This window comes from Cynocephalus volans, chromosome 5, assembly GCF_027409185.1.
Source record: "Cynocephalus volans isolate mCynVol1 chromosome 5, mCynVol1.pri, whole genome shotgun sequence".
Lineage (NCBI taxonomy): Eukaryota > Metazoa > Chordata > Mammalia > Dermoptera > Cynocephalidae > Cynocephalus > Cynocephalus volans.
In genome coordinates, this window is record NC_084464.1 from 29,950,703 (window position 1) to 29,978,391 (window position 27,689).

General features: G+C 38.0%; 1 protein-coding gene across 3 annotated transcripts in view; it reads left to right on the forward strand.

Moving 5' to 3' along the window:
- CAP2 (cyclase associated actin cytoskeleton regulatory protein 2) overlaps window positions 1-27,689 on the forward strand; it is a 137,351-nt gene that overhangs the window by 15,201 nt on the left and 94,461 nt on the right. For all 3 annotated transcript variants that reach the window (XM_063096988.1, XM_063096990.1, XM_063096989.1), the window contains 2 exons: window positions 7,834-7,955; window positions 11,720-11,820. In XM_063096988.1, the coding sequence (XP_062953058.1) occupies window positions 7,835-7,955; window positions 11,720-11,820 (222 nt within the window). In that variant the 5' untranslated portion in view covers window position 7,834. The remainder of the gene's footprint in view (window positions 1-7,833; window positions 7,956-11,719; window positions 11,821-27,689) is intronic.

Below are 27,689 nucleotides of genomic sequence, written 5' to 3' on the forward strand. Positions count from 1 at the left end.
CTAGTTCCCACAGGAAGTTCCCCCATTTTAGAAGTAAGCAAAAGACAAAAAATTAGTTCTGGCCCAGGCACAGTGCCTCAGAGCCCTTCAGGGGACCTGAGGCATGGAGTCAGGGATCGGACCCACTGCCCACAACCAGGCACAGCGCCAATGCCAAGGAGCATGCCAAAAACTTCATCTCCATGTGGATGGCCCACCACAGCCACCACAGTAACCACAGCTGCCACGAAAGTGGCTAGACGTCACAATCTCCATGCAGATGGTCTGCCAGCCACTGGAGTGCATTGACACAAGGAGAGTCACCAGCAGAGACCAAAGAAAAGAACAGGATGTCTCTCTCCACAAAGCCCATTCCGGAGTGACAGAAGAAGAATCTGCTCTATGATAATATTGGGGGACCTGAACACACCTCTCAGCGTCTAGGCAACAAATCAACAGAGTAACCATTACTCTTTCAGAAGGAGAGAAGAAATCTAGGGTTATTAGAGGTAGGAGGGGGTGGGAGAGGGGGATGCAGAGAGATTGACAAGGGGCATAAAGAATAAGTACAATTTGTAACAATATATATGCTATAATATTGATTTGATCAACATATGTCAACATTGAACCCCCAAAATATGTATAATCAATTATGATTCAATAAAAATTTAAAAAATAAGTCAAGCATAAGAGTTTGCATTTTTCCTCTGCAATGGAACATTATTAGAGGCATTAGAGGAATCAATTGGCTAACCAGGATCTCACGTACAAAGGCGCTTCAAAAAGCCTGTGAGACACAACTGAGGTTACTAGAGGTGAGAAAGGAGGTGGGGAGGGGGAGAAAGGGTTAGTGAGAAATTGGTAAAGGGCCACAAAAAATATTACATTGTGTAATGTTGAATATAGTAATTATCCTGATTTGAGCATTACGTATTGTACACAGGTATTGATATTCAATGCTGTACCCCACAGATATGTGCAATCAATTATGTTTGATTAAATAAAAAAATAATAAAGTGTCCTGATAGCCGTCAAAAAAAAAAGTTTGTGGGAAAATGGAATTAAAAGATAATATGAATCTTTCCATGAATTTTTTAAAGAGCTCTCATGAACATACCCAGGGATACAAAGTCGAGTGCGGAAAGGGAGATGGTGAGGGATGTCGGGGATAATTGGGTAGGGGACATGGGGTATAATCACAATTTGTGGTAATGGGCATGCTGCTAGTATATCACATCTTAGGCACAAGTGGTGACAATTAGCTTTCTACCCCATGAATATTCATAACCAATAAAAAAAAGTAAAATAAATAATAAAAAAAATAAACAGCTCTCATATTTTCTCCAGTTCTGTGAAAAATTTAGATTGCTCTTTTACTTGTGTAACTCTCTAACATCTCTTATTCTGATTTCACTGTTTCAAAAATCAGAGACTCTTGAAACATCTTTTCAGTGAAAGGAAAATGGTGCCTTTTGCTTACTGTTTGATAAGAAGCTGGCTCCCGAAATGGTCTATAGGAGAATAAGCAAAAGATACAAAGCCGGGCACCTTGACAATGTGAATATATCTCTTAGAGAATCAATTCCCTGGATTGACTGAGCAGAGCCTGCTTCTAGCACCCTCCCGCTACAGCTGGGCTGGAAATGTCTCCAATCAGCCTTATTATTCTAGATATGAGCATTGTGCTTAACAGGTAGTGGAGACGGAGTGAATGAACGAAACAAACATATCCAATGAGCCAGTCAATGAGTGAATGGATAAATACCATGATGGTTTGTTTCTTCTGTACATACCATTACTCCAATTAGTAATGAGAAAGAAAATCATTGATATAGTCATAGTAAAGAAAATTTAACGATCTTGGACAGTTTGGTTTGGTAGTTTAACAAATATTTTCTGTGTTTTGGTTGATTTGTAGAGGAATCAGTCCATCATGACTACCTTTTGCAGAGGGCTCACGTACAAGCCAGTTGCCTAGCTCACCATGAGAAAAGATTTGAAAGTCTTCAATTTCCTACCACTTCAAGTCTGTTTCCTATTGAATCTTAGGCTAATGATCTTCAGAATCCCTGGGACGTGGGTCTCCCTTACAGAATCAGAGGAGAAACTCTCACCACAATTATTTCTGCATCTTTGGCCTACTGAGGATAACTTTGAACTAACAAACAGGAAACCTGAAAGAACCAGCTCTTGTATAAACATGAAAACGTTATCAAAGTAGCATCTTCCCTTACCTGTTTTATGAACTTGCTGTGAGAAATTTACAAAACACTTTGGACAATGTGGAGTTTTTAAAAAATTTGAAATCCTAAAGAAAAAGGAGCCATGGAAGACTCAAAGGTTTACATTACAGGGAGCAAGTGTGCTCTTTTAAATCATGGAAGGAAACCACTGTGGTTGCAAGTGGGAAAAACTAATCTAGCATCTTCTTTTAAATGGAAATTGCTCCTGTGAAAATCTGGCTTTCAGCCTGATCTGGGATCGTGCCAGTGAGTGGGCAGGCAAAGAAAAGGCAGTGATCAGTAGCCAATTAATTAGTCAATCAAGAAATATTTATACAATTCTCTAGGTGTATGGCACCATGCTGGACTCAGTGGGAGATACAAAGAGGGGTAAGACCTCAGCCCATGAAAAGCTTGCAACTGGTCTCCTTGGGAGTAAGGTGTACATGTGTTAACAGAAAAGAAGGCACAAGGCAGTATTTTAATTGGGCAGTATGTCCTACAGATACTAAGTATATAAACCAGACAAGTAGGCTGTTATTCTGGGTTTATCACCGTCTCCATTGTGCCATGGGGTGTCAATGTTCAGAGCAACTATGAGAGCTGCTTTTGTAACTAGTTAGATTGAATTAGCTAAGGCGTTAGCAGACCCTTCACCACTGAGCATAAGATAGTTTGGGTGAAGAAAATACGAGGGCTCAAGGAGTGCTGTTTTCCAAAAGCAGTTCAACAGGGATTGTGCTAGTGTCCTTTGTGGACAACTATTTAAAAGCAGAAGAGTCATTGTCAAAATGTTTAGGGGGAAAATAAGTGATTAAAAACTAATTACATACCAAAATTTTCATTTTATAGTAACACATAGACTTGGGAAAACCTCTTTTAGAAATGTTGGAGGAATAAGTACAAGGACAGAGGATAATGAAACGTTGAAAAAAAATTAGGTACACTGACCTGAAGTTGTCAGTTAGTCATTTCCATTGACTAGATCTTTTAGATGACTGCTTAACATTTCAAATACTGTAACTATTCCCACTGAGTGCAAAAGAAGGTGGAATACCTTAATAGCAGTAGCTAACGTGTTTATTACTGACCGTGTTTCCAGACTTTATATAACTCAATAGGTATAGGTAGTCACTGAATCAAAGCAAAATTAAGCTTTTTTTCCAAAGCCCCAAGCTAGTGAGAGCCAGAGTAGTAATCCAGGTGTGTCTGATTCCTGTGCCAGGGCCCCTCCGTACTATTCTGGTTAAAGATGAGCAAAACAATTGAGACCTTATAAAATGTTTGAAAGTGTGTGGAACTCTCCTTTTCTGGAAATTGCTATCAAAAAAGGATAGAAATACTGTTTCTCTTAGTGCTATAAGCATAGTCATTGTACTATGGGCTTAACATTGGACATAAAATTGGACAATGTGAGGAATCAAGTATCTGTACTTTGAGGTTGGGTTTTATAAAATGACCAATGAGGCAAAAAAAATTTCAACAATGATAGCCATCTTTTCTCCTAGGAAAATATTTTCTTGATTTCGGAATACCTTATTAACACAAGATAGCTCATGAGAGAATACTGACTCGCTATATCCTTGCTGAAGTGTATGAAGTATTTGTAAATACTGTGAGAAATGTGGTATAGGAAAAATTTGAATTGTTTAAATATTTTGAATGCTAACTTACTTATTGAAAAAAACAAAACAAAACAACAAAACTTGGTTTGTAAACTCACCCAGAGACAAACAATATACAAAGTCCATTTTCTTACCTTATCTACACCTCTTGAAAATCATTTATAAAAAAAATGGATCCACCAGAAAGCATATTTTCATAAATGTTCCAAACACTGGGGACAAAGAGAAGGTTCCAAAAACTTCCTCCAGACAGGAAAATGCAGGTTATTTTCAAAGCATCAAGAATCAGAATGGCTTTGGACTTCTCAACAGCAAACTAGAAGCTAGAAGACAATGGACCAATACATTTAAAATTCTGAGGACTTTTCAGCCTGGAATTCTATACTCAGCCAAACTACCACTCCAGTGTGATGCACAATAAAGATGTTTTCAGACTTGCAAGGTCTCAAAAATTGACCTTTCGTGTACCTTTTTTCAGAAGAAGATGCTCATCCCAATTAAGGAAGTACATAAAGAAAAAGGGGGACATGGGATCCAGGAAGCAGGTGATAAAATGTAAGAAGGAGGGGAGGGAAACCCATAGAAAGAAGGAGACAGCAGATCCTAGGTTACAGGTTTGTGGCAGGTTTGCGGGCAGTCGTGCAGTTGGAGAACACCTCCAAAAGAGATGCCTCTGAGAAGAAAAAAACGAATAGAAGTCCAGGTGTGTTTGGCCCTATTGGACAGAGACTTAAACAACTGGAGGAAGAGTTCGGAGATGAGAAATTTTTAAATATATAGAAAGCCGAGAAGCTGAAAATTATGGTTTTAGGAAAACAGGTAAGACAGCAGGGCAAAAAATGAAAAATAATCTTAGTATAACTTAAGACTCAAATGCAAATAGTCATAGTTGTGTTAACACTGAATATTGATCACACCAGAATTGTGATATAACACTACTGGCAGGATGGGACGAAAGGAAACATGCATGTATGGACTGGTGAGGATTGGGCCAGAAAAGAGTTAAAACACCTGTACTTCCCATTATAATGAAAGTCAAAAGAGAATATGCAAAAATTAATACAAAATAAGGAATTAGGATTAACCTCAAGGGTAATTTCCTAATAGAGATGTTTAAAAGGAGAAAGCGGTGAAATACTGTGCTCCTCCCCACTTTTCTCCCCACACATCTGCACATTCTGGTCAACTGCTTGTGGGTTTCCTCTGTAAGCGTAGGTTATGGGGGACCTCACCATGGGGTTGGCTCCTACCTGAGTCGGATGACTAGAGAATCTGAGGGCCAAGTTTGAGCCAAATCATCCAACCCAGCTTCTTAATTCTCCAGTTGTGAATCTGGCTTCTCTGGGCTCCTCATCTGAACCTTGGAACACTTTTGTGTCCAGCCATCTCACTGTATCCCCCTACCCTGCGGGCTTCCTGATCCAAACCCTTCCTTTCCGTCTGTCACCTGGCTCTGACTCATTCCTTACCCTGACCTTGCTGTCTGTATTTGCTCCAACTACCCTATGTGATTCCTCAACCTAATTCCTGATTCCTGGCTCACAGGTCCTTGTCAAAACTTGGCTAAATCCACTTTGAAAAGCCAAGGTGAATGGCACTACCTGGGAAGAATCTAGAGAATCTGCATCTCTGTCCTTTCCTTGTTCTTGAGAGCCAGGATAGCAGCCGAGGGCATATTTGGAAAGAGAGAGGGAACTAGTTTTGGGAGGAGAGGGCAAGGCCATCAGGGACCCTGTCAGTCTCCCTGGGAATGCTAACATGTATATTTTGATATCCTAGTATATTCTTTCTTTATTTATTCATCAGTTTCTTTTAGAAAACTGTTCTGAAATTTTAAACTCAGAGGCATCTTTTCACCTTCCTTGCATGAGCTGTATTTTGACCTCCTAAGAGGCTGTGGCAAGACTTCACTCTTGCTCATGGCGATTTTACATGAAGTGACATCGCTTTTAGACTGCATTCCATACCAATCTGCCCAGCTCTGCAGTTATGGGCTAACCGCTGTCGTCTTTCAACATATGGAGCACTATTAGATAGTGTGAGTTTGGGTCTTGTCAGGGAGTCTGATTAAGCCACAGTCACAGACAGCAGTCCTAAGTGTGAAATATAAAAGGCCTTCCCAAAATAGCTTGATCTGTGAGCTGCTGGAGGTGGTTGGTGCTTTTCTTTCGGGGGGGGGGCGGTAAGGAGCTTGCTAGCAAAGCAGACACATTTTTTTCTATCACGGACCAGGTCTATGTTGGTAACATTTGGCAAGTTGGGTAACCAGGGACATTGATAACTGTGAACAGATGGGCAACTATTAAAAGATTTCAGGGGCTCTCATCATTTCTCAAATGGCCTTCACCCACCTACAGAATACCCAGTTTCCTTGCGAAGAGATTACATAAAGGATTTAATTAAATTTCTTCTTTTTTTTTTCTTCAATTGCGATGGAAGCAAAAGCTCTGACGTGAAGAGGAAAAGATGAGAAGAGGAAAATAGATGAGAAACTTCTAATTTTGAATCCCCTTAGGATTAGATGCTGATTTCAGCCATGCAGAGAACACTGCCCCATATTTTGAAAGAGTTGCTGCTGGCAGTTTCAGGAGAGATGACTTTCCAAAATAGACAGCGAACTCCGCCTTCTGTATCTGATGACCATCTGACATTTGGACACAGAATCAGAGCTGTGCACATGTTTTGACAAATGTAACCTTGCTTTTAAAAATGGCAGTGGCACGTCATTATTGTATTTAAGCTCAAAACTAAAAATACACAATACAAAAGAGAAACGTGCTACCTGGTTCCCAGCAGAAATATAAAATATGTACACATCTTAGAGCAATGAAATTTACCCAGGCTCTAGGGCAGCAGTGTTTCATGCTGCTCTTCTTTTGAGCAGAATGATGCTTGGAAAGTTCTTAAGTCTAAGAACTACAGGCACCAATTAAGTTGAGGCATGTTCTGTTCTCTTTGAGGCAGCAGCCAGATATTTCAAAAGCAGTCATAAGTTGGTATGGTCAGGGTCATGGTGGCTATAAGATGGATCTCATGAATCTGGCCAAATTAGATTGGGTTCCATTCCTCACAGTTTGCCTTAATGATATGTAAATTCCAGGGCCAGTAATTTTAAGGTACTTACCCTATACTCACTCATTTAAGTATCTGTTTGGAAGTAGGAAGGGTGGATACCCAGCCCCACTTTTATCCCTAGTCCCGTCATCAGCTTCAATCCCTATTTACCCCAGCCAAGAGTACTGGGTATCTGAAGATCCAAAACCACCCCACCTAACACTAAATATTGCCTAAAAATAACTAGCCGCCTTACAAATAGAAAATAACTATTTTGAATAGTGTTAATTAAAATCCACACCATTAATAATAATTGCAATTTAAAATAATTCAGCAACAGAACACCAAAACAAATCAGTAATAAGAGGAAAACAATTAGCTCTTGGAGGGGGTGGCCTCTCCTTGCCTGCTAAGTGATACAGTTTCATAAACTCGTAGTTCTTCTGTGCTGGGCTGTTTGGTTTCATGTATTTGAGTAAACAAGGATTATCAGTGGGTTTAGTGTCCCCTGGAGAATTATACTTTGACAGAAAAAGTTATTGGAAATAGTTCAACTATGCTCCCATCATTTAGCAGAATAAGAGTGGGCAATATTAATTTTGAGATATATGTTTGTGGGCTTTTAAGTAAATGGTATACATATAACAAGGAAGCATTCATGCAGGCACTTGAGAGTGGTGTAAAGGGAGAGAATATTTGTGTATTATATATTAGGCTTGTAGAAATCATTGAATTGAATAGGAAATAAGTTCAATATAATTTGCTATTTTTGGTTCCAAGTTTTACGTTCTTTTGAAAGTCACATATTTTCCTGGTGTGTAGAAATATCCTTAGGTAGTTAAAGCCATTCCAAGTGATTTTTATTTTCCTTCCTGCTGTTAGGTTTAATGGTGTCAGTTTGCTAATCCTCCCTGATTCTCACGTGGCCTCCATTTGTGCCTGTGTTTTTCTAGAATGGCAGACATGCAGGGGCTGCTGGAAAGAATGGAGCGAGCTGTCAGCCGACTGGAGTCACTGTCTACAGAGTCACACAGGCCTCCTAGGGACTGTGGGGAAGTTAACGGTGTCAATGGAGGTAGGGCCCCAAACTGTTGTCATTACTGGTCTCTATGTGGGTCACTTGATTTTGTTCCCATCATTTAGTTCTCCAGAAATATTTCTATCTACTTTTTCACCTTTCCTACTCCTTCCTTTATATGTGACCATGACATTAACCAGAGGCAAGCAATTCCTGAAAAAGAGAAAGCAGAAAAGTTTCAACCCAGAATCCACAAAAATTATCAATATCTTTACCTCTTAAGAGCAGAATTTGTGTGTGACATGTCATTATTCTTTCGTTTTAGTGTTTATACTGCTGTTCCACACTCAATGACTGATATTATCTAAATGATTTTCAAACAAGCAACAAATGTTCTCGATTAGAATGTAAATTGGAAGGAATTGTCATTCTGGAGATTTTAATTTTAGAGGGAACAAGCCATTAAATTTAGAAACTACAGCTGAAGAAAGTTAGTCTGATGTGAGGCTAAATATGATTTTGATGTAACAAGGCCACATCACATTGTTTTACTTTTGCCTATTTCTAACCAAATATGCTTTTAAAATTATAGTCGCCCCTCTGTATCCTTGGAGAAATTGGTTCCAAGACTCCCACAGATATCAAAATCCACAATGCTCAAGTCTCTGATATAAAATCATATAGCCATACACATCCTCCTGTATATTTTAAATCATTCCTAGATTACTTGTAATACCTATCACAATGTAAGTGCTGTGTAAATAACTTTTACTACATATTGTTTATATTTGCATTATTTTTTTTTCTAATATTTTTGATCCACGATTGGTTATACCTGCAGAAGCTGTGGATACAGAAGCTGATTGTATATACTAATACCACACTTGAAAAAAGATTTTTAAAAATTATATGATCAAAAATGAAAAGTTAATTACTTTCTTGAAAAGGGTACACACATACACATATGGCAAACTCTCCAAGTTACCTACAATAATTCCAATCTCTTCTTGTCTAAGGATACACTTTAGCAAATAAAAACACAGGACACCCAGATAAATACGAATTTCACATAAAGAACAATTTTTTTGTGTGTGGTATAAGTGTGTTCCAAATACTACATGGGCTATATTGCATGGTACACACTTAACTAAAAATTTATTCATTGCTTATCTGAAATTCAAATTTAACCAGGCAGTCTATACGGTATTTAATACTGCAAGTCTATTCTTGTCACATGTGCATTTCTTCCTTATGTGACTCATTTTGAATCCTGCCAGGCTTTGGGGGGCTGAGAAAAGCCTTGGGGAAGAGGACTTAAAGAAAAGCTTTCACCAGGAAAGACCTACATTGATGCTTCTAGAATTTCAGGCATATTTGGAGCTGTGCCTTTTATTACATGCCATGGGACAGAAATTACTGTGTGAGCACAAATGTGCTGGCTGTTTTATTTCCCCCCTGAACATAATGAAAATTAAAATGCTTTGAATGAATTGAAAGGGGGTGTTGTTTAAAGGAAAGCTGCCAGGAGCCTATAAGTTGTTTCCGCACCAACTGAGACACATCTATGATTTCATTTTAAGCCTCTTTTTGTTAACCATCCAGTTGGTATATGAGAGTCATTAAACGTTATTTGTAAGAAAATATTTTTATGTTCTTTTCAGTATCTTTGTCTCATCATGCCATCGGCATCAGGCAAAAGATATTTCTCTGAGATTGCTGACCACAAATATAAATCCTGTGAATACACAAAATAAAGTTAAAATCTAGCTTCCAGGAGATTTATAGTATTGTCAAGTAATGAAAAAAAAAAAACCTTAATAATTTAAACTTCATTTATTCAAAGAGGCACTAGACTAAACTTTGTATTTTTTTTATAAAAAAGTTTTTCTGAGAAAATTAATAAGCTAAGTAAAATTGAAGGGCATATAATTAGATTAAGTGTTCAGCAAATATTTTCTAATATAGGGATCATTTCAAACCAGTTATTAAAGCAAAAGTCTTCTAAAACAACGTAGCTGGCAATTTATTATCGTACTGTAAAGGAAGTAGGATAATTAGTAAAATGTCTGAATGATATCCATCCTTAAAACATTTTACTAATCCTAAACAACATCATTTTCATTTCTTCTTAATTAATAAGTTTTGGTAGTTTTCTAAATTCTATGTTTAATAAATCCTTCAGAACAACTTTTCACCTTAAAACATCATCATGATGATGTTATAAATAAAATTAATTTTTTTTATTTTAAAAGAAACTTTTAGAAGGAACACAATCCATTACAAATATACAATATGCATAGATCAAAGGACTGCCCTATTATGATACTGGTGTTATGATGTGTTTTATGATGCAGGGTATTCTTTCCTGACAGTGAGGTAAGTTCAGCTTAACAACTGAAGAAATATTTTTGCATTCCTGCCAAGTGACAAAATTGTGCTAGATGCATGGAAATCTAAGACGAATTATACAGAATTATACACAGTCCTAATCCTCCAGAATCTTTGGTCTTAATGCATTACTATTCAGGGCCACAAATGCTTTGATTAAGGGATGCTCAAAGGATACAGTCTGGGGAGAAAAACAGGTCATTAAAGGTCACCCAGAAGTGGTGTGAACAGAGCTGAGTGATGAAAGGAAATTGGAAAAGAGTCCCTTTTATCATTGTACCTTCTGCTATGTAGAGGTCTCCGTCACATTTCTAAAACTTTCTGCCACTTTAAATACTGAGCAGAGACCTCTCAGGCTTCTCCCATAGCAACAAACAGATTTATCTGTTTCCAAATGGATCCAGGAGGAATCCTTGGCTTTGTGCCCTTTTTATGTTCCAGAAGTTGGTACATACTGTGTTTTGAACTTTGAAAGATAACTCAGCTGCAACAGCCTGCTTAGAAGTTATACTGTAGGTGCAGAGAGCTGTAAATCACTGTTTTCATCACCCTTAGAGCCTATGGAAATGGGCAACTGGGAAACAGAGAAAAGGAAGGAAGCTTTATCCTATAGTTTTGTGAACACGATGATGTATTTGTACACTGTGAGAAAGGGAATCCTAGGTTTTGGTTTGGATTTTAATAGGCTGTAGTGCTGAATTTCTCAGTGTTAGGGATGTGAAGTCAAGGACTTAGATTTTTTTCTGTTAATTAAAAAGGAGGGATAGACATCCAGAGTACAGTGGCTGGGCAGTTGTCACTTCAGCTCTTACAGGCACGTGGCAGATCAAAACCCAACACGTGGTGCCCAACAGACATTTTCATTCCCACAGTGGCTGTCTATTCTCCCCCTGGGAAGTGGAGAAGGAATAAAATGACTGAAATCAGCCTTCTTTTCCTCCTTGCCCAGAGTTCATTGTCACCTTTTGATGGTCCCAGGTAATCTCGGTCACTGTTTGCATGGTTGATATATCACCTGGGCAGGTTGCTGCAGAAGAAAATGCAGTGGCTTTGGATGAATCTGGCTAGCGTCAGCTTCTGGATCTGCCTGTCATTTAGTGTAGGGTAACTCCAGTCCAGTCGTGTGCTCTGTTTACATTTCCATGTCCTCCTCTCTAACACTGTAATGATGCTTCTTACTTCGCTGGGTTTGGAGGAGAATGAAATGAAACTATGTAGGTGAAAGTCCTTACTCAGTAGGATGCAAAACACGAAAACAATATTTTCCTGAGCCATCGAAAAGTGTTTAGTAAATATTAAGTGAAGGAATGACTCGATGAATGAATTGTTACAAATGACATTGGTGATACCAAACTGCCATATTATCTATGGCAAGACAGTCCCGGCTTTTCATTAAACTACCAGGAAATAACAAAACGTTTCCTTCTCCAAAGGTGTGGCACCCTCCGTGGAAGCCTTTGATAAGCTGATGAACAGCATGGTGGCCGAGTTTCTAAAGAACAGTAGGATCCTTGCTGGGGACGTGGAGACTCACGTGAGTACTTACCTCCCTGTTCCCTGTGGAGAGTGCGGAAGACGAGCCCAGCCTCTGGTCTGGCTAAGGGCGGGATGAGGTCTTTGTTTCTACGCTGACTAGGCAGGTGGTGGCTAAAACATTCATTTACACTTTAATTTGGTTAATTGTTCCCGCAACGCCTACTGACTATTGCCAGGCACTGTTCTAGAAGGAGGGAATAGAAGATGAGCAATAGGCCAGGTCCTGCCCTCTTAGAACTTGAACTTCAGTCTGGGGAACAGATGGTATATGTAAATATATAAACTAATTCAGGTAGTGTTAAGTATGACAAAAAAAATAAATAAATAAGAAAGCAGGGTATGAGATAGAAAGTGCTGGAAGCAGGGATATTGTTTGATATAGGAAGACATATTTGAGGAGGTGGCAGTTTTGCAGAACTCTGAGTGGATGGAGGGAGTGAGCCACGTAATGATGTGGAAAAAAGAGTTCCAGGCAGAGGAAACAGCAAAGGCCCAGAGGATGGAGCAAGCCTGGCAGGTTCTCAGCAGAGCGGGAGGCCAGGGAGAAGGTGAGTAAGGGAGAGAGATAGCAAGGGGGCAGACCACGACAGGGCCTTCTCGGTCACAGTAAGGGACTTGGCTCTTGTCACCACTGTGATGGGAAGCCACTGGAGGGCCCTGGGCAGAGGACTGAGAGCAACTGGATTTACCCTTTAAAATAGATCCTCTGGCTAAGCTGACTCAGTCACCAGCCACCCTTCTTTCCTTAAAGTGCAGCCTGAGGACATCACCTGACACCCATGAGGGTGGCTACCATCAAAGAAACAAAATAACAAGTGTTGGCGAGGATGTGGAGAAATTGGAGCCCTTGTGCACTGTGGGCGGGAACGTAAAATGCTATAGCCACTGTTTGAAAAATGGTATGGAGGTTCCTCAAAAAAATAGAAATAGAATTATCATATGACCCAGCAATTCCACTTCTGGGTATATACCCAAAAGAATTGACAGCAAGGGTCTCAAAGAAATATTTGTACATCCATGTTCATAGCAGCGTTGTTCATGATAGCCAAGAAGTAGAAGCAACCCGTGTCCACTGACAGATGAGTGGATAAAATAAACGGGGTCCATACACACAATTGAATATTGTTCAGCTTGTAAAAGGAAGGAAATCCCGCTACATACTACAATATGGATGAACCTTGAGGACATTATGCTAATAGAAACAAGCCAGACACAAAAAGACAAATACTGTCTGATTCCATTTTGTATGAGGTCCCTAGAGAAGTCAAATTTGCAGAGACAGAAAGTAGAACAGCAGTTGCCAGGGGCTGTGGGGAGAGGGGAATTGGGAGTTGTTCAATGGACACATAGTTTCAGTTTTGCAAGCTGAAAAAATTCTGGAGATTGTTTTCATAATAATGTAAATATACTTAACACTACTGAACTGTACACTTAAAAATGCTTAAGACAGTAAATTCTATGTTACATATATCTTACCACAATTTTTAAAAAAGCATAGCCTGAGGAAAAGCAAAATCACAAAATGTGAGAATCTCCGGATTGGGAGAGATGTGTAAAGATATCTAGGCCGGCTTCCCAGTTTTAGACACTGTTTATACATTTTTAAATGTTAGCACCATCTCTGAGGTTAGTCATTGTTTGTATGCATTTAGTGAAAATCTAATGTAATGACCAAACCAATTAAACACTTAAATTTATCACCAGGTTCTTTTTCAATGGCCATTATATCTTGCAGAAGATTGAATTCCCAATCCGTCTGCCTATAGATTTCTCAGCGATGAGACAATCCTGGCAAAACCATTTTCGGTATAGATTCACAGAAAATCTGATTCTTGAATAAAGTTGTGGTTTGGGGTTAAAAAAATAAGGAAGGAAGAAGGGATTCTCTCCTTGCTCTTTCCCAATTAGACATCATATGCGACACCCGGCACCCGTCTTCCAGGGGATTTGGTGACCTCAGTTATACCAGAGGTTCCAAGATTGTAATAAAATAAGTGCTTATCTCATCACGTTGCAATGTATTTGCCACATCTAAGAAAAACAGATTCTTCTCATGGCCTCCATTTTTACAAAATATTTCCGTCTTAATACCTATTGGTGAAAGAGGGGAAGTTTTGACATACATGAGTTCCAGAAAAAGCTGTGTACTAAGACATACCCATTTCGAATGTGTCACACAGCTCTATCATTACTCAAGTCTGTTCTTTTTCTCAGTGTTTTCGTTTACAGGAAACCCTGTAGGCAGCAAGACAGTGGCTGAGCTTCTCATATTCTGAGGCATTAGAAGTGCTAATGAAAGCATGTACATATACAAAGGAGTAGTATCCCCAATACACCGAAAGAGATGCTTGAGTGATTGACAAACATTTACTCTCTTGAACACTATCACATTACAATAATTATTGTGTCATTATTGTTCCTATTAATTAATGTTGACATTATGCTTTTGAGGTACACAGTACATTATGGCGTATTAGTAATATCTCACAAAATTCTAGATAGAAGCTTTATACTGGAGAATTTTGAGGTCTTTAAATAAGTATATTTAACTTTGCATTTTAACCAATGTGGCGTTTGCATACTGAGTCTTTAAATTGTATAGTAAACAGTCCCTTTGAATTCTTTTTGGAACAAAGTGAGTTATAAAGTGCAGCTTGATTTATATTAAGTTTTTCTTCTCTCCACTCATGAGCCTGTACACAGCATGACTCAAATGTTCTTAATAATGAATATTAATGCTTAAAGAAATTTATGTTTTTTACTAAAAAATGGGAGAAAGGAAGGAAAAGAAAGTAAAAGAAGGAAGAAGGAAGTAAGGAAAGAAAGTAAGAAAGAAAGAGAAAAAGAGAGAGGAGGAGAGAAACATTTGCCATCTGAAAGGTTAAACTCTGGCTCAACACAGAGAACAGTACAGGCAGCCATAGCCCATCTGCCCATTACTTTAATACTTTGAATAGTAGTTTATTTTTTTCTCTCTTATAGAACCATGTGTCATTGGCATTAAGCTTGCAGCTGCTGCCTCTCACATAAGCCAGAAGTGGGAGTTGAACTTTGTTCCAAGAACACACCTGTTGCCTACAAAAACCCCTCACATACCTGATTGTACAGTATGGAAATGTGAGAAGGACACAAATGTGCATCATGTTAAATCCTGTCCCTGTGCTTACGAGCTATTTCACAGACACTAGTAAGGAATAAAGGCAGCCAAGCTATGATTTAACGTCTGTCTCAATGTGTTGGCTGCTGGTTGGGCTTAATTTACTGAACACTCAATGGTCTATTGACAGAACAGACCACAAAAAAGGGGAACTAATAGCTACAATTAGGAAACTCTGCTGAACCGAAGAACATAACAGGGTTAGAAAAGATTAGATCTTGTAAAGCCTTCTTGTATGCAACATAAACCAAAGGACTTATTTAAATTACTCTTCAACCCAAGAACACTGACACAGCTTGCACCCTTTTGAAAAAAGAATAAACAATGCATCATTTAATAAAAGATGTTTATAGTAAATATAGTCCTCAGTGTCAAAGGAAAGGATCCTCTAGAAACTGGGCCTACATAATACTTGGTTGGACATTGTTTATCCATAAATAGACTAATGCGATAATTAAATTTTTTTGGTTATTTTTTAACAGAGCTGTCCTGTTGTTATTTATGGTACATGGAGCAAATCTCAGGTTTATTTCTAAGAGATTTGACAATTATGAAGCAACTGCCAATCATACCTCTTCCTAACCCAAATCCTTTTCAGAGATTTATAGAATTTACATTTTAAATGTTTCTAGGAGTCTTGAACATTTATTTCCTGTTCTTGATTAAAACGGGTTTTTAAACTCTTCCATTAATTGCTTAATAAAAATGAGAAAACCACAATTTGAACAAAAGGGCAATAATATTCAACTAAGCGTAATACCCATAAAGCATAGTATGTTTAAATCACATGCTGTACTATAGTTCCCTGACTTTGTTAAAGGACAAACATTTTTAGATAATTGTTACAGCTTCATTTTTGATGGGGCACAATCACTACAGCAGATGTCCCTAGTCTTTACCATTTAATTATTTGACAAAACGTTTTGTTTGTTTTGTGCCCTCTTGGTTAGGTGATGAGTTCAAAGAGTGGCAAAGTGAGAAGTTTAGAGCCAGCTCTACTTTTTACAGCACCACCTTGAGCCAGTCCCTCCACCTGCCCCTTAACGAGCAGGATGACACCATTTCTAAGGGTCTTCTGGCTCTCACAGCCCAAGCAAGTGACTCATCAGCTGTCTCCTTCTTAAAGCAGGAGGGTGCTATTTTGGTTTCCAAACAAAGAGCTTTCAATAGGGTGGTATCATCACCATCGGAAAAAGCATCTTGAGGGCTGGCTGGTTAGTGCAGATAGTTAGAGCTGATAACACCAAGGTCCAGGGTTCGATCCTTTCACTGGCCAGCTACCAAAAAAAAAAAAGAAAGAAAGAAAAAGAAAAAGCATCTTGAGCCATGCCAGGGAAAGCACCATGAGAAATGAGCAAAAGGAAACACGTCAGAAAAAGGATACACAGAATACCAAAGATAAAATATCTTCCTGCTTTACAGTGATATAGAAGAAAATCTGACTCCTTCATATAAAGCGACCCTTAGGCCTTCGTGAATCTGTCCTTCTTGGTCTTACACGTTGTCACTTCCTCCCTTACTTCTTCCCTTATGTGGATGTTATCTCTGGAACAAATGATAACCTTATCTCTGAAATAAATAATGCAAAAATATTTGCATGTTTATTTATTTTACTAACTGTATCATATTCTTCCAATTTTTTTGATTTCACAAAACCTTGATTAGCACTCATTAAAAAAGTGGCCATTTGCATTTTGGGTGCTTTATAATCTGGGTCTACATAGGATCTCCATCGCCCCAGATGATCAGAAGTACCGGTTTGGGGGTGACTCCACCAACCAGCCCACTCAGCACACATCTCCTTTCCTGCTCTGCCTTCAGCCAACTTGGTCCTCTCGTTAACTTTCAGTTTCCAGCTAATTGTTTTAACATGAACATTTATTTTTATTGTAACTAGATGTAGAATATCTTGGCAACCACAGGCCCAAAGGATCTGTATGTCTTTCTGTTTCTCCAAGTGGCAGAGCTCCAAAAAATGACTTTGCAAAGAACTCCGCCTCTGGGTTTCATACAGGCTTTAAATCACGGTCTCCTTGCTCACTGTCTTAGTCATTAACGACAGTCAGGATTTTTAGAGCAGGAAGCACTTAGAAATCATTCATTCCAGTTACATACCCCCTTTTCTTTTTTGTTCTTTCTTTTTTCCTTTCTTCCTTTCCTTCTTTCTTCCTTCTTTCTTTTCCTCCTTTTCTTTTTTTCTCTTTCTTTTCTTTCTTTCCTTTTCTTCTCTTTCTTTCTCTTTTTTCTTTCCTTCCTTTGTTCTTTCCTTCCTTTCACTCTCTCTCTCTTCCTTCCCTCCTTCCTCCCTTTCTTCCTGCCATCTGTCTGTCTGTCTGCCTTGTACTGACCTGTCACCTTCTTCACCGTCTCTTTCTAGAGTCATTACAGTGCAGGCTTCTGCACAGAGGTGAGGAGAGGGTGGAAGGTGACAGAGAGAATGCTGATCTCCAGGACAGCACTGTGTCCCTCATGGGTCTTTGCTTCTGCCCCTTCACTCTGGTTGGCCTGGTCACTACTCACTGTGCTGCTGGCACTAAATTTGCAGAATTCAGAAGGGCCACAGATAGATCAGCCTGTTATCATTTCTTCCCAAGAACATGGAAAATTTTTATTTCTCAGCATTGAACATATGCTTTGCTACCAGACATATATTTTGACTCACAGCCAATGTCTTGCTAAGTCGCTGGCCTTGGTGAGACATCCCTGTGACCACCTTTCTACTTAAGGAAGTTTGTTTTTAGAGCATATAATCCCCATCTCTCTCATTGAGCATTCTAAGTGCATAGCACATTTAGAGCTTTGGGGAATGGCTAATAAGAAACTGGACTTGGAATCAAAACATCTTTGAAGGGCTACCGGGCTTCACTAACCACCAGGATCGCTCCGTTTACTGTGCGGAAAATAACTGTCATCTCCAAAATGTCTTGCTAAAACACTGAATTAGGCTCTGTGAATCTCTAAGGTTAAGATGGTATCGGCCTCTTTTTCCTCCCTGGACAATAAATAGGCTTTTTGCCAAAACCTTGCCTAAGTGCTTTTCTTTCTGCTTTTTTAATAGTTTTATTTTAAGTTTTCAGATAAATAATATATTTGCACAGGTTAAAGAATTTCCATGAGGAAAAGCTATGCATTCAGAAGTGCACTGATTTACATATTCATCCCATTTCCTGCCCCATCCCTGAAGGTGGCTAGTTTTCAAGTTTCTTATGCATCGTCCCAGTGTTTGTTTTTGAAAATATATTTATCCTTATTTTCCCCTTTCTCACTAAAAGTTCACCTCATTATGTACACAGCTTTGCACCTTGTTTTCTTCACTTAACAGTATATTCTAGAGACTGTTCTGTCAGACCTGCACATTTAGAGCTTCCTCGTTGTTTATTACAGCTCATAATATTCCTCCGTGTAGATATATCGTCGTTTATTTGACCAGGCTCTTGTTGCTGGACATTGGATTGTTTCTCTCTTTTGCTGCAGTGCATAACCTTGTCTGTACATAATTTCCTATACGTACAAATATATCTTGTATATAAATTCCCCAAAATGAGATTATTGGGTGTATCAGTCAAGGTCTTGAAAGGATACAGGTGGCATGGTCAAATTAGGGAATTGAGAGTTTAATAAAGGGACTATTTAAAAAGCTCTGGGCATGGTGTTGGGAAATAAGAAATCATACAGTACCCAGGACTACCAGTAGCAGGAACCACTGTTCACCAAGGCTTGGAGAAGCAAGGCGAAGAAGTGGGTATCAGAACCTTCAGTAGACACCCAGCCAAGCCATGGAGACCAGCAAGGAAGAACCAGGGGCATAAAGACTCCTCTCACTCCCCTCGCATGCTCCAGTCTCCCCCAGCCTTCCAATGGCTGAACCCCATCAGAAGTCAGAAGCCAGGAGCCAGCGAGCCTGTTGATGCATGCTGCAGACTAGGTGGTCAGGCTGGAGCCCAGGGCAGAGTGCAGGAGGGTGGGGAGTGGATCTCGAACAGCAGGACAGGGAGTCAGCACACTGGGTGAAGGGAAGGGCATTTTACTTTTGAGATCTGTTGTAAATTTCCTTCCATAGGGGTGTACCAGTTTACACATCCATCAGCAATGGATGAGAGGCTCTGTGTCCCCTCATTCACCTGTAGGGGCAGTGTCAGTGGATTTTTCCAATCCAATAGATGAGAAATGGTATTTCTGTGTAGTTTTAATTTGTATTTATCTTACAACGAGTGAAGTTGAGCATCTTTCTTTATTTTCAGGGGTCACTTTTTCTCTTTTGCTGTGAGTTGTCTCCTCATGTCTTTTGTGCATAAACAGGGGAAAGGACGTTGTTAGTTGGTTTACTGTAGGTTTCTAGAGATCTTTATGTATTGGAGAGATTAGCCTTCCATCTGTGGTGAGAGGTGCAAATATTTTTTCCATGTTGTCATTATCTTTTGACATTGCTTATGGGTTTTTTGGTGGGGGTTTTTTGAGGAGAAGTTTTTTTATGGAGTAGAATTTATCATAATGGTATCAGTGTTTTTTCTTTTATGGCTTCTAGATTTTGAGTTGTTTAAAAGGCTTTTCTTCTAACACTTTTATGGTTTCATTTTTTTTACACATAAACTTTATCCATGTTTGAGTTTATCTTCGTGTGTGATGTGAGGTATGGATCCTACTTGTTTCTTTCAGATGGCTTCCTACTCTTCTCATCAATATTTATTAATTAGTCCTTTTCCCCATTCAGTGAAATGCTACCTTTATCATATGATAAATACCAGTATGTCTTTGGGTCTGTTTTTGGACTTTCTGTTCATTCCATTGTGCTTTCTGTCTATTCGTGTCTCAGCACCGCGCTGTTTTAATCACTGAGGATTTAGAGTATGTTTAATGTGTAGGAGGGTTAATTCCCCTCATGGCTTTTCCTATCCTGAGTTTTCAGATGTTCTTGCTCATTTGCCATTTTACTTAAAATCAGCTTGTCTACTTCCAGAAGAGAGATATTTTTTTATTACAATCAAATTAAATTTTCAAATCAGTATTAAACATTTTACATGTGTGTGATGTTCAGTCTCCTTATCTGGGAGCAGGATATATCTTTCCTTGGTTCAAATTCACTTTTGTATCCTTTAGGAGCACTCTAAAGTTTTTCTATAGAGTTTTTCCACAATTCTTGAGTTTATTTTGGAGGAGAGGGTTGTAATTGCTAGCAAATGGACTAATTTTGTCTGTATATTTTCTAATTGGTTGTTCGTGTATGTGAAGGCTACTGATTTCTCTGTATCATTTTTATATCTTGCTACCTTTCTTTAGTTGTTTACTTTTTTTGTTGTTTATAGTTGCTTTCAGTTGATTATTCAGGGTTTTATAGATGTGTAATTATTTGCAAATAGTAATTAATTTATCTTTTCCTTTCTAGTTTTTATACTTTTAATGTCTTTGTTTTTTTCTATTGACTTTAAGACAATGTTTAAAAAAAATTGATATATTTTTTATATATTTTAGCAGGAATGCCAGACCATTAAGTATGCTGCTTGTTTTGGGCTTTAAAAAGTGTGTGTGTGTGTGTGTGTGTGTGTGTGTGTGTAATCATTTTTAACATCCAATTCTCTATCTTTTTTTTAAGCAAGAAGATTGTTAGATTTTGTCAAGGGTCTTTTTTAGCACCTATGAAAATGATCATGTAACTTTTCTCCTTAGATCTTTTAATATGATTAATTATACTAGTATATCTCCTAATATTGAACCATTTTTGTATTTCAGGAGGCTATTTAATTATATTGAAATGACCACTCTAAACCTCCTTCTGTGCTTCTTTCAAGACGTTTAAGGAATTTCGCATGTGGCAAAAGAAAATATGAAGTTTTCTGATGAGTTACGAGAATATAGAGCTAATTTATTTAAGAAAAATATGCAGTCTTTGAAAACATCCTTATATACTTTTAAGCTTTATTATCAATATATTATTAAATTTAAAATACATTTTAAATCTTTTTATGCTTAAGACCATTGTATGGATACAGTTCATTCTTATTTCAAATCCTCTGTCAAAATAAAACATTTTCTATCATAGATTCATAGTTAAACTACGGCCAACATATCTGAAGTGTGTAGCTATGGATAAAAAGAAATTCAAGTTAACTTTAAAACAGCAAGTTTTTTTTATTATGCATATAACCTACATTTTTCAAATTTGAAATTAAGAAGCACAGCAACAACAATGTGTAGAAATTGTAATGAACTCTTGTTTCTTTCATTTCTTTGCATAACTTGTAATTGCCTGTACTAACAAATTAAACAGGAAGAGGAAGAGCCTCCACAATGAAATTAGCCTTTATTGGCCTGTTCTCAGTAGCAAATTCTTTAGGGGCAATCGAATTCTTTGGTTGAGTAAGTCAGTCAAAGCTGAATCCGCACCAGAATGACTAAGTCTGAAAGAGAGTCCTGTACTCCATAGAGCTCATGAGGCAATGAATGGAATATTGCACAAGGTGAAAGAGACCAGGTTTTACTTCCAAGTTGGCCATGAACTTGCTGTGCAGTGGTGGGTGAGGTTCTTAATTCTCTGCACCTTTGAATCCTCATCCGATGATGATTGCCACCAAGAAACCTATGGGGCCCCAGTCCTGGTTCTCTCTTTCTGTTCTGTGTTCACTGGTACAAGCGAAATGGAACAGCCAGCATAGGCAGCAACAAATTCTGAGCTTGGCCAGGGCCTGCTGTGGTTGGGAGTAAGCACATCACTCTTGGTACCTCTCCACCTGCACCTGGGGAAAAAAGGAGATTATTGAGTCTCCCACGAATGGCGTTGCTCTGTGTAAAAGCATTGAGTGTATCTACAGCTCAGTCCATGTCAGAAATTCTTAAGGGAAACCAGCAACTTTTCTCCTAACATTTTCTCCTCAAAAATACCCTTTCAGAGGAGTGTTTCCAAGTCAGAAATTAATCATGCTAACTAATACTGCAAAATATATGTCCTTATCTATTTCTTGCCTTTTTCTTTTTTCTCGTCTTCTTTACAAAACTACCAATAATTGGAACATTTGTTCTTGTTTTCTATCTAGATTTCAGGATAACATAATTGCTTGCCTGGAGGCTGCTTCAGCATTAATTCTTTGTCCAAAAGCAATGACCTCTTTACATTCTGATTTCATTTAGATTATCTTGTTTCTACCCATGCAACTGTCTCCACAAAATACATGCACACACACCGTTTACCTGAGAGTTCCTGAATTCCTCATAATACCATATCAGCTATGTACTTCAAAAGTTCATGGAAAGATTTGGATTATATTTTCATTCTGTTTTTCCAAGAAGTTTTTGAAGTACCCACATGTAAGAAAAAACGGCCTCGGTCGAACATGTGGGCAGTCTGGCCCAGTAGTGACTCTGACTCTAGGAAATGTGTTTGCAGATTTGTTACTGTGCATAAGGCAAGCACAAAATATGCTTTCCAACCTTTAGTATATTTTTGTCCTTTCAGTTGTATTTAGATTGTGGTTTAAGTTAGTTTTAAAACACGACAGTTTTTATATACATGTTAGAACACATTACAAGTCAAGTCTTTTTAATATACCTAATATAAGATGTTTTGATGATATAAAAGAAAACAGGGTATTCAATGAAATAATAATTTATCACTCACATGTGTTTGCAGTACAAATCCTTTCCCTTTTAGAAAACCTTTTTTAGAAGAAAGATTTTGAATAGTAAGGTACTTGGAATACTGATGCTTAAATTTCAATTGCTTTAGTTAAAACAGATTTTAATGTGCAGAGAAGGCAGTATGCTTTATAACTTTGGGCCCACCTGTGTTGGAGTTCCAGAAATATGTTTGTTTTCATTCAGCCCTCTCTGTGTCTAGCCCTGTGCCCATAGTAAATGATTAATAAATGTTCAATGAACAAATTAATGAGAATGAATATTTAAATGAAGGAATTAAATTGTTAATGAATAATTGAATCGGTGGGTGGATGAATTTACTATGACTGACAATTTGAATCAAGCCAAACGTAGACTAGCAACTTTTGAAAAAAACATCAAGGCCAGGTTTTAAGTCGTGGATTAGCAAGTGAAATATTGAGAAACATAAACTATTGGATTGCTGTATCTCTGTAGATTTTTGTTTAGCACTCACACACACACACACACACACACACACACACACACACACACACACGAGTCCTGAATTTACCATAGCCCTGACAATTTATCTAGTCCCTTCCTTATTCTCTTCATTTTTACCCCTGTTTTTTAGTTGAGGAAAGTGAGCCATTGAAAGACTAGAGCTCTAAGTCAGCTTAAGAAAGCCAGACAAGAATTCATAAGCAATAAGAAAATCCACCAATATATTGACTTATAGTCACTGCCAATAGAAATTACTTGAATTCACCCTGAGACAAGATATGTTTGAGAAACTTACTACGAGTATTTTAAACTAGAGGTCAGAGTTAAAAAAGAAATAGAACTTTGTTTGATATTTCTGTTTGGATTGGGTTTTGGCGAGTTGCTTTGCCCTCAATCATTAACATTAACAATGATAGAGATCAGGCAAGAAATAACTTCGGAGTCTGAAAGGTAAAGTTGGGAAATTAAACTTTTGGCTGATACTTCACTGTGTATTTCCAGTAATCAAATCTCCCTGTTGAAGCGTCTTTAGCTGTATTTATATAATTGTAAACATCTTGATGGAAAGTGAAAAATTCAGTAGATCTTTTTGATATATCTAAATACAGAGTCCCAAACTTTTAAATGAGATGCCCCTACCAGAGTAGACTTGTAAATTAATTCTAAGAAACTTGGAAGACATTTTTCCATAGACCTAATGTAAGCCAAGGGTAGTTCAGTTTGGTTCCTGTGCAAAGATACAGAAGACCACCACTCCATGGGTAGCACACGGATGGCCAGAAGCTATTTACCAACAACCATCTGCCATGAGATAAGTACAGAAATTGAGTAAGAGTTTGAAAGTTCTTATGGCAAACCAACAGAGTAATTTTAAGCCCGCTATATGTGGTAGCTGGAAAAACTGAGACTTATACTTTATATGTCTTTTTTTTAAATTTTGTTTTTCTAGTAATGCATTGTTATTTACAGTATTTTACAAAAGTTTCAGTCTGTGATAGATGAGACATTAAAAAGAAAAACCTTCACTGTAGATTTCTGAGTAGTATATGTAATGCAGAATACTAGAAAAAAATTCTTCCACCATGCTTTTAGTTAAATGAAAACAATAACATTAAATGAAAAATAGTCATTTATTATGAATGCTGATACCTGGGGTAATATGAGTTTAATTAAAGAAAGACAAAGAAGTAGATAGGGATTTCTTTGCAGATTCTGCATACTTTCAGCTGATGTTGGGCCTGATTCCTTTCTACTTTCACTATCAAACAAGATTTCTCTTTTTCTTTGTATGAGTGTATATTTACACTCCTTTGATGCTTAGCAACCATTATAAGGGTAACCTTGGAATTCACAAGTGGGACAAAAAAGCCAGGAAAACAGATTTTTCTTTCTGAGGATAACTGAGCAGGAATTGAAAGAAGAAAGGGTTGGGAGGTGATAAACGCACTTAAGATTTATCTTATTAAAAATAAAGTCTGGAAGGATATTCATTGAATTGCTGACAACGATCATCCTTGGGAGGAGAGGGTGAGATTACTGAAAGCTTTTACTTTCTGAAGATCCATGTCTTTTGAACTTTCTGCGAAATGTGTGCATTGCTGTTATCAGAAGAGGAAAGGAATATTTGGTGCTAGAAGGAAAAATCTTGGAATCAAAGTATTGCCTGAAAGGGAGTTCGGTGAGCAGCAAAAGACAAAGTGAAGTGAAAATGTGGGCACCAGGTGATTCCGTCCTGGTCAGTGTGGCCACTGGGCACCCAGTGTCAGGGGTCCCAGCTGTCTGGGGGTCTATGGGGAATGGGGAACTGGTGTTTAGCCAGGACCTTTCATGGTAGAGTGTTCAAAGGTCTCAGTCTAGATAGGTTGATGTTGGGTAGACATGGTGGATGAATGAACAAAATCTGGTTCTTAGCTAAATTTTATGAGTATAGTCAGTAGAGGTTACGTTTACTTCCATGGCTTATTTTTGTTTTCCATATTAGTAAGAGAGGCTGTTGTAAAGAAGAGAACTAGCATTTGTTGAGGGCCTGCTATGCATCAGGCACTATGCACAGCTACTGACAAATGTTCCTTTCCTTGATCATTAGGAGAATCCTTCAATGTAAGTATCATTCAAGATAACAAACCCAAGCCTCAGAATGGTTGGGTAACTTGGATATGGCAATGCATCTTGTAAGGGGTAGAATTGGATTTGATCTCAGGCCTATCAGAATCTCAAGCATACTGTTTCCCTACTACACCACACTGCTTTACAGTAATTTCATTCATTCATTGTTAAGCAGTAATTACTGAGCTTCTATTGTGATAAAGGCCCTTCTATGTAGGCACTACTGGCTTAGTCCTCCAGAATGCATTTTCTCCTTGGGAACATGCATGAAAAGTTAGATAAGATTATGACTTAAAAAACACAAAGTGAAATGATAATGCTTAGTGTCACAGTGCATTCTAACATAAACTTTGTTTTCTCTGATTTTTTCTGAGTGGTCTTAGAGCTGCCAAGTGCCCTTTACTTGTGTAGACCCAATATTCATCAACCATGAAGCAGTTGCTGGTTCCCTAAGTCAAAAGATTTGGCTAAAATGTGTTGAAAAAGTGCTTTAGATTCCTTAAGTTTTAGAAAAACAAGTTAGAGAATTTGGAGAAGAGCCAATCTGCCAACTATTTTGTAGCTAAACAGTGATTGAATTTGAAAATGAAGTTAATTTGGGAGAATGGTTTTGTTCAGAATACAAACTTGCAACAATATTCATGCCCATGAGAAAAGCAAATAGATTTAAACATACAATGGTGTTCTCTTCCTTTTCCTATTTCCATGCGTTGAGAAATAATCACAGTTTTTAATTCTTCCAAATCTTTGGTATTTTTAATACAAATTGCAATAATCAATTATTTAGAAGAGTTCTATGTTGGGCTTTTTAAAGTACAGTGATTGGTTTGGTTTTATGTTACAGATTTTGCAGACTTTTCTGTATATACTGTTTTTGTAAGTTAGACCATGTGTTCTGGGCCTCTTTCCATATCGGTAAGTTGAAGTCTACATTATTGTTTTTAATGACTGCATAGTATTTCATTGCATGGTGACACCATAATTGATTTAAACAGTCATAACTGTATGTAGGTGAAGTAATGTATGTACGAGAATGCAGGGCCAGACTAGAAGAGACAAGTGAACCCCCCAGAGCATGGCCCTGAGACAGAGCACCTCTTAAATCCTGCACCCTAGGCTCCTCGATAGTCCCACCCTGGTCCTGTCCCTGCAAGGATGGTCATCTAGTATTATTCATAATCACTTAAAAAATTAGTGACATTTGACTGGTTTTCAGTTTTTACCCTATTATAAACCAAATTACAGTGAATATTCTTGTACAAATAATATTTTATAACTATACAGTTATTTTCTCAAGAAAAATGCCTCCAATTGGAAGTGCTGCCTAGGCCAATGGCAGGTGCTCCCTAATGTTTATTGCCAGATTGTTGTTTCCCCCTGCCCCCCACTACACACACATATTTTACTGATTCTTGCTCTCACAGTGTCTGAAAATGCTTTAGGCTGTTTGGTGATAATTCAGAACTAGGAAAATAGAATTTTAGGGAAGCAACGAATGATTTGAGTGCACATTAATATTCAGACATTGATTATTTAAAAATACTTTGTCCTCTGCTGGACAAGCAGAAACATAGAAACAACCCATATAAATCATCCTTTTTGCAAAAGAAAACCAATTATCAGTTCTACCTCTGATCTATTTGATGTGTCAGGAAATTTGTTTAAATTGCCTCTTTGGGATTGGATATGACATGTTTTGTCTGGGGTTGGTGGGGTGTTGAGGTCACCTTAACTGAGACCAGTAATGCAGCTGAGATACATAATAGAGATTCCAGGCATGGATGTAGAAAAGATATGTTGGAGCTGTTCCTTAGTGTCAGAACTGTGAGCCTTTGAGAGCTGGAAGTTTCCAAGGCAACAGTTCTATTAATGAAGAATAAACCTCATTTATTATCAGTACCTGAATGATTTTTCTTTTATAAAATTACCTAGTAGTCTTACATTGACATTCTCAGTCTTACCTACTCATCTTTTCTTTCCAGACTGCAAAACTGTTTAGTCCTATTCAATAAGCATGCCTCCTTTCTCTGCTAACGAGAGTAGAATCACTGAAAAAAAAAAATCAGTAAACTGTAAGGGCAGTAAAAATACTAACTTACAACAATTATCTAATATAAAATTATTGCCCTTTTGATATATGCTTTGGCTAAGACAGAGCCTGAAACTGACTGTGACTTGGTTGGTATTTGAGCAGGCCAAAGTCTTTAAATTAACTTGTCCTTATGATTTAATGGAGTATTGCCAACATATTTGTTAAGTAAGTAGAGTGTGACATTACTGCTTCCTTCCCCTAGTCAGACTGTAAATTTAGGCTCAGTTTCATTATGTGCATACTGGATGCTTCAAAAGGGCAGCCATGGCTGAGTTGTAGGCTTTGTGAAATCCCTGCTGTCTTGAAGAGCTGGAGAGCTGTGTTAAAGGGAGACATGATGGTTGGAAATCACTGAGTACCAGGCAGTGTGCTTCCTGGGCTCTAGAGAGAAGGAAATCTTTTATAGAAAAAGTATGCATTC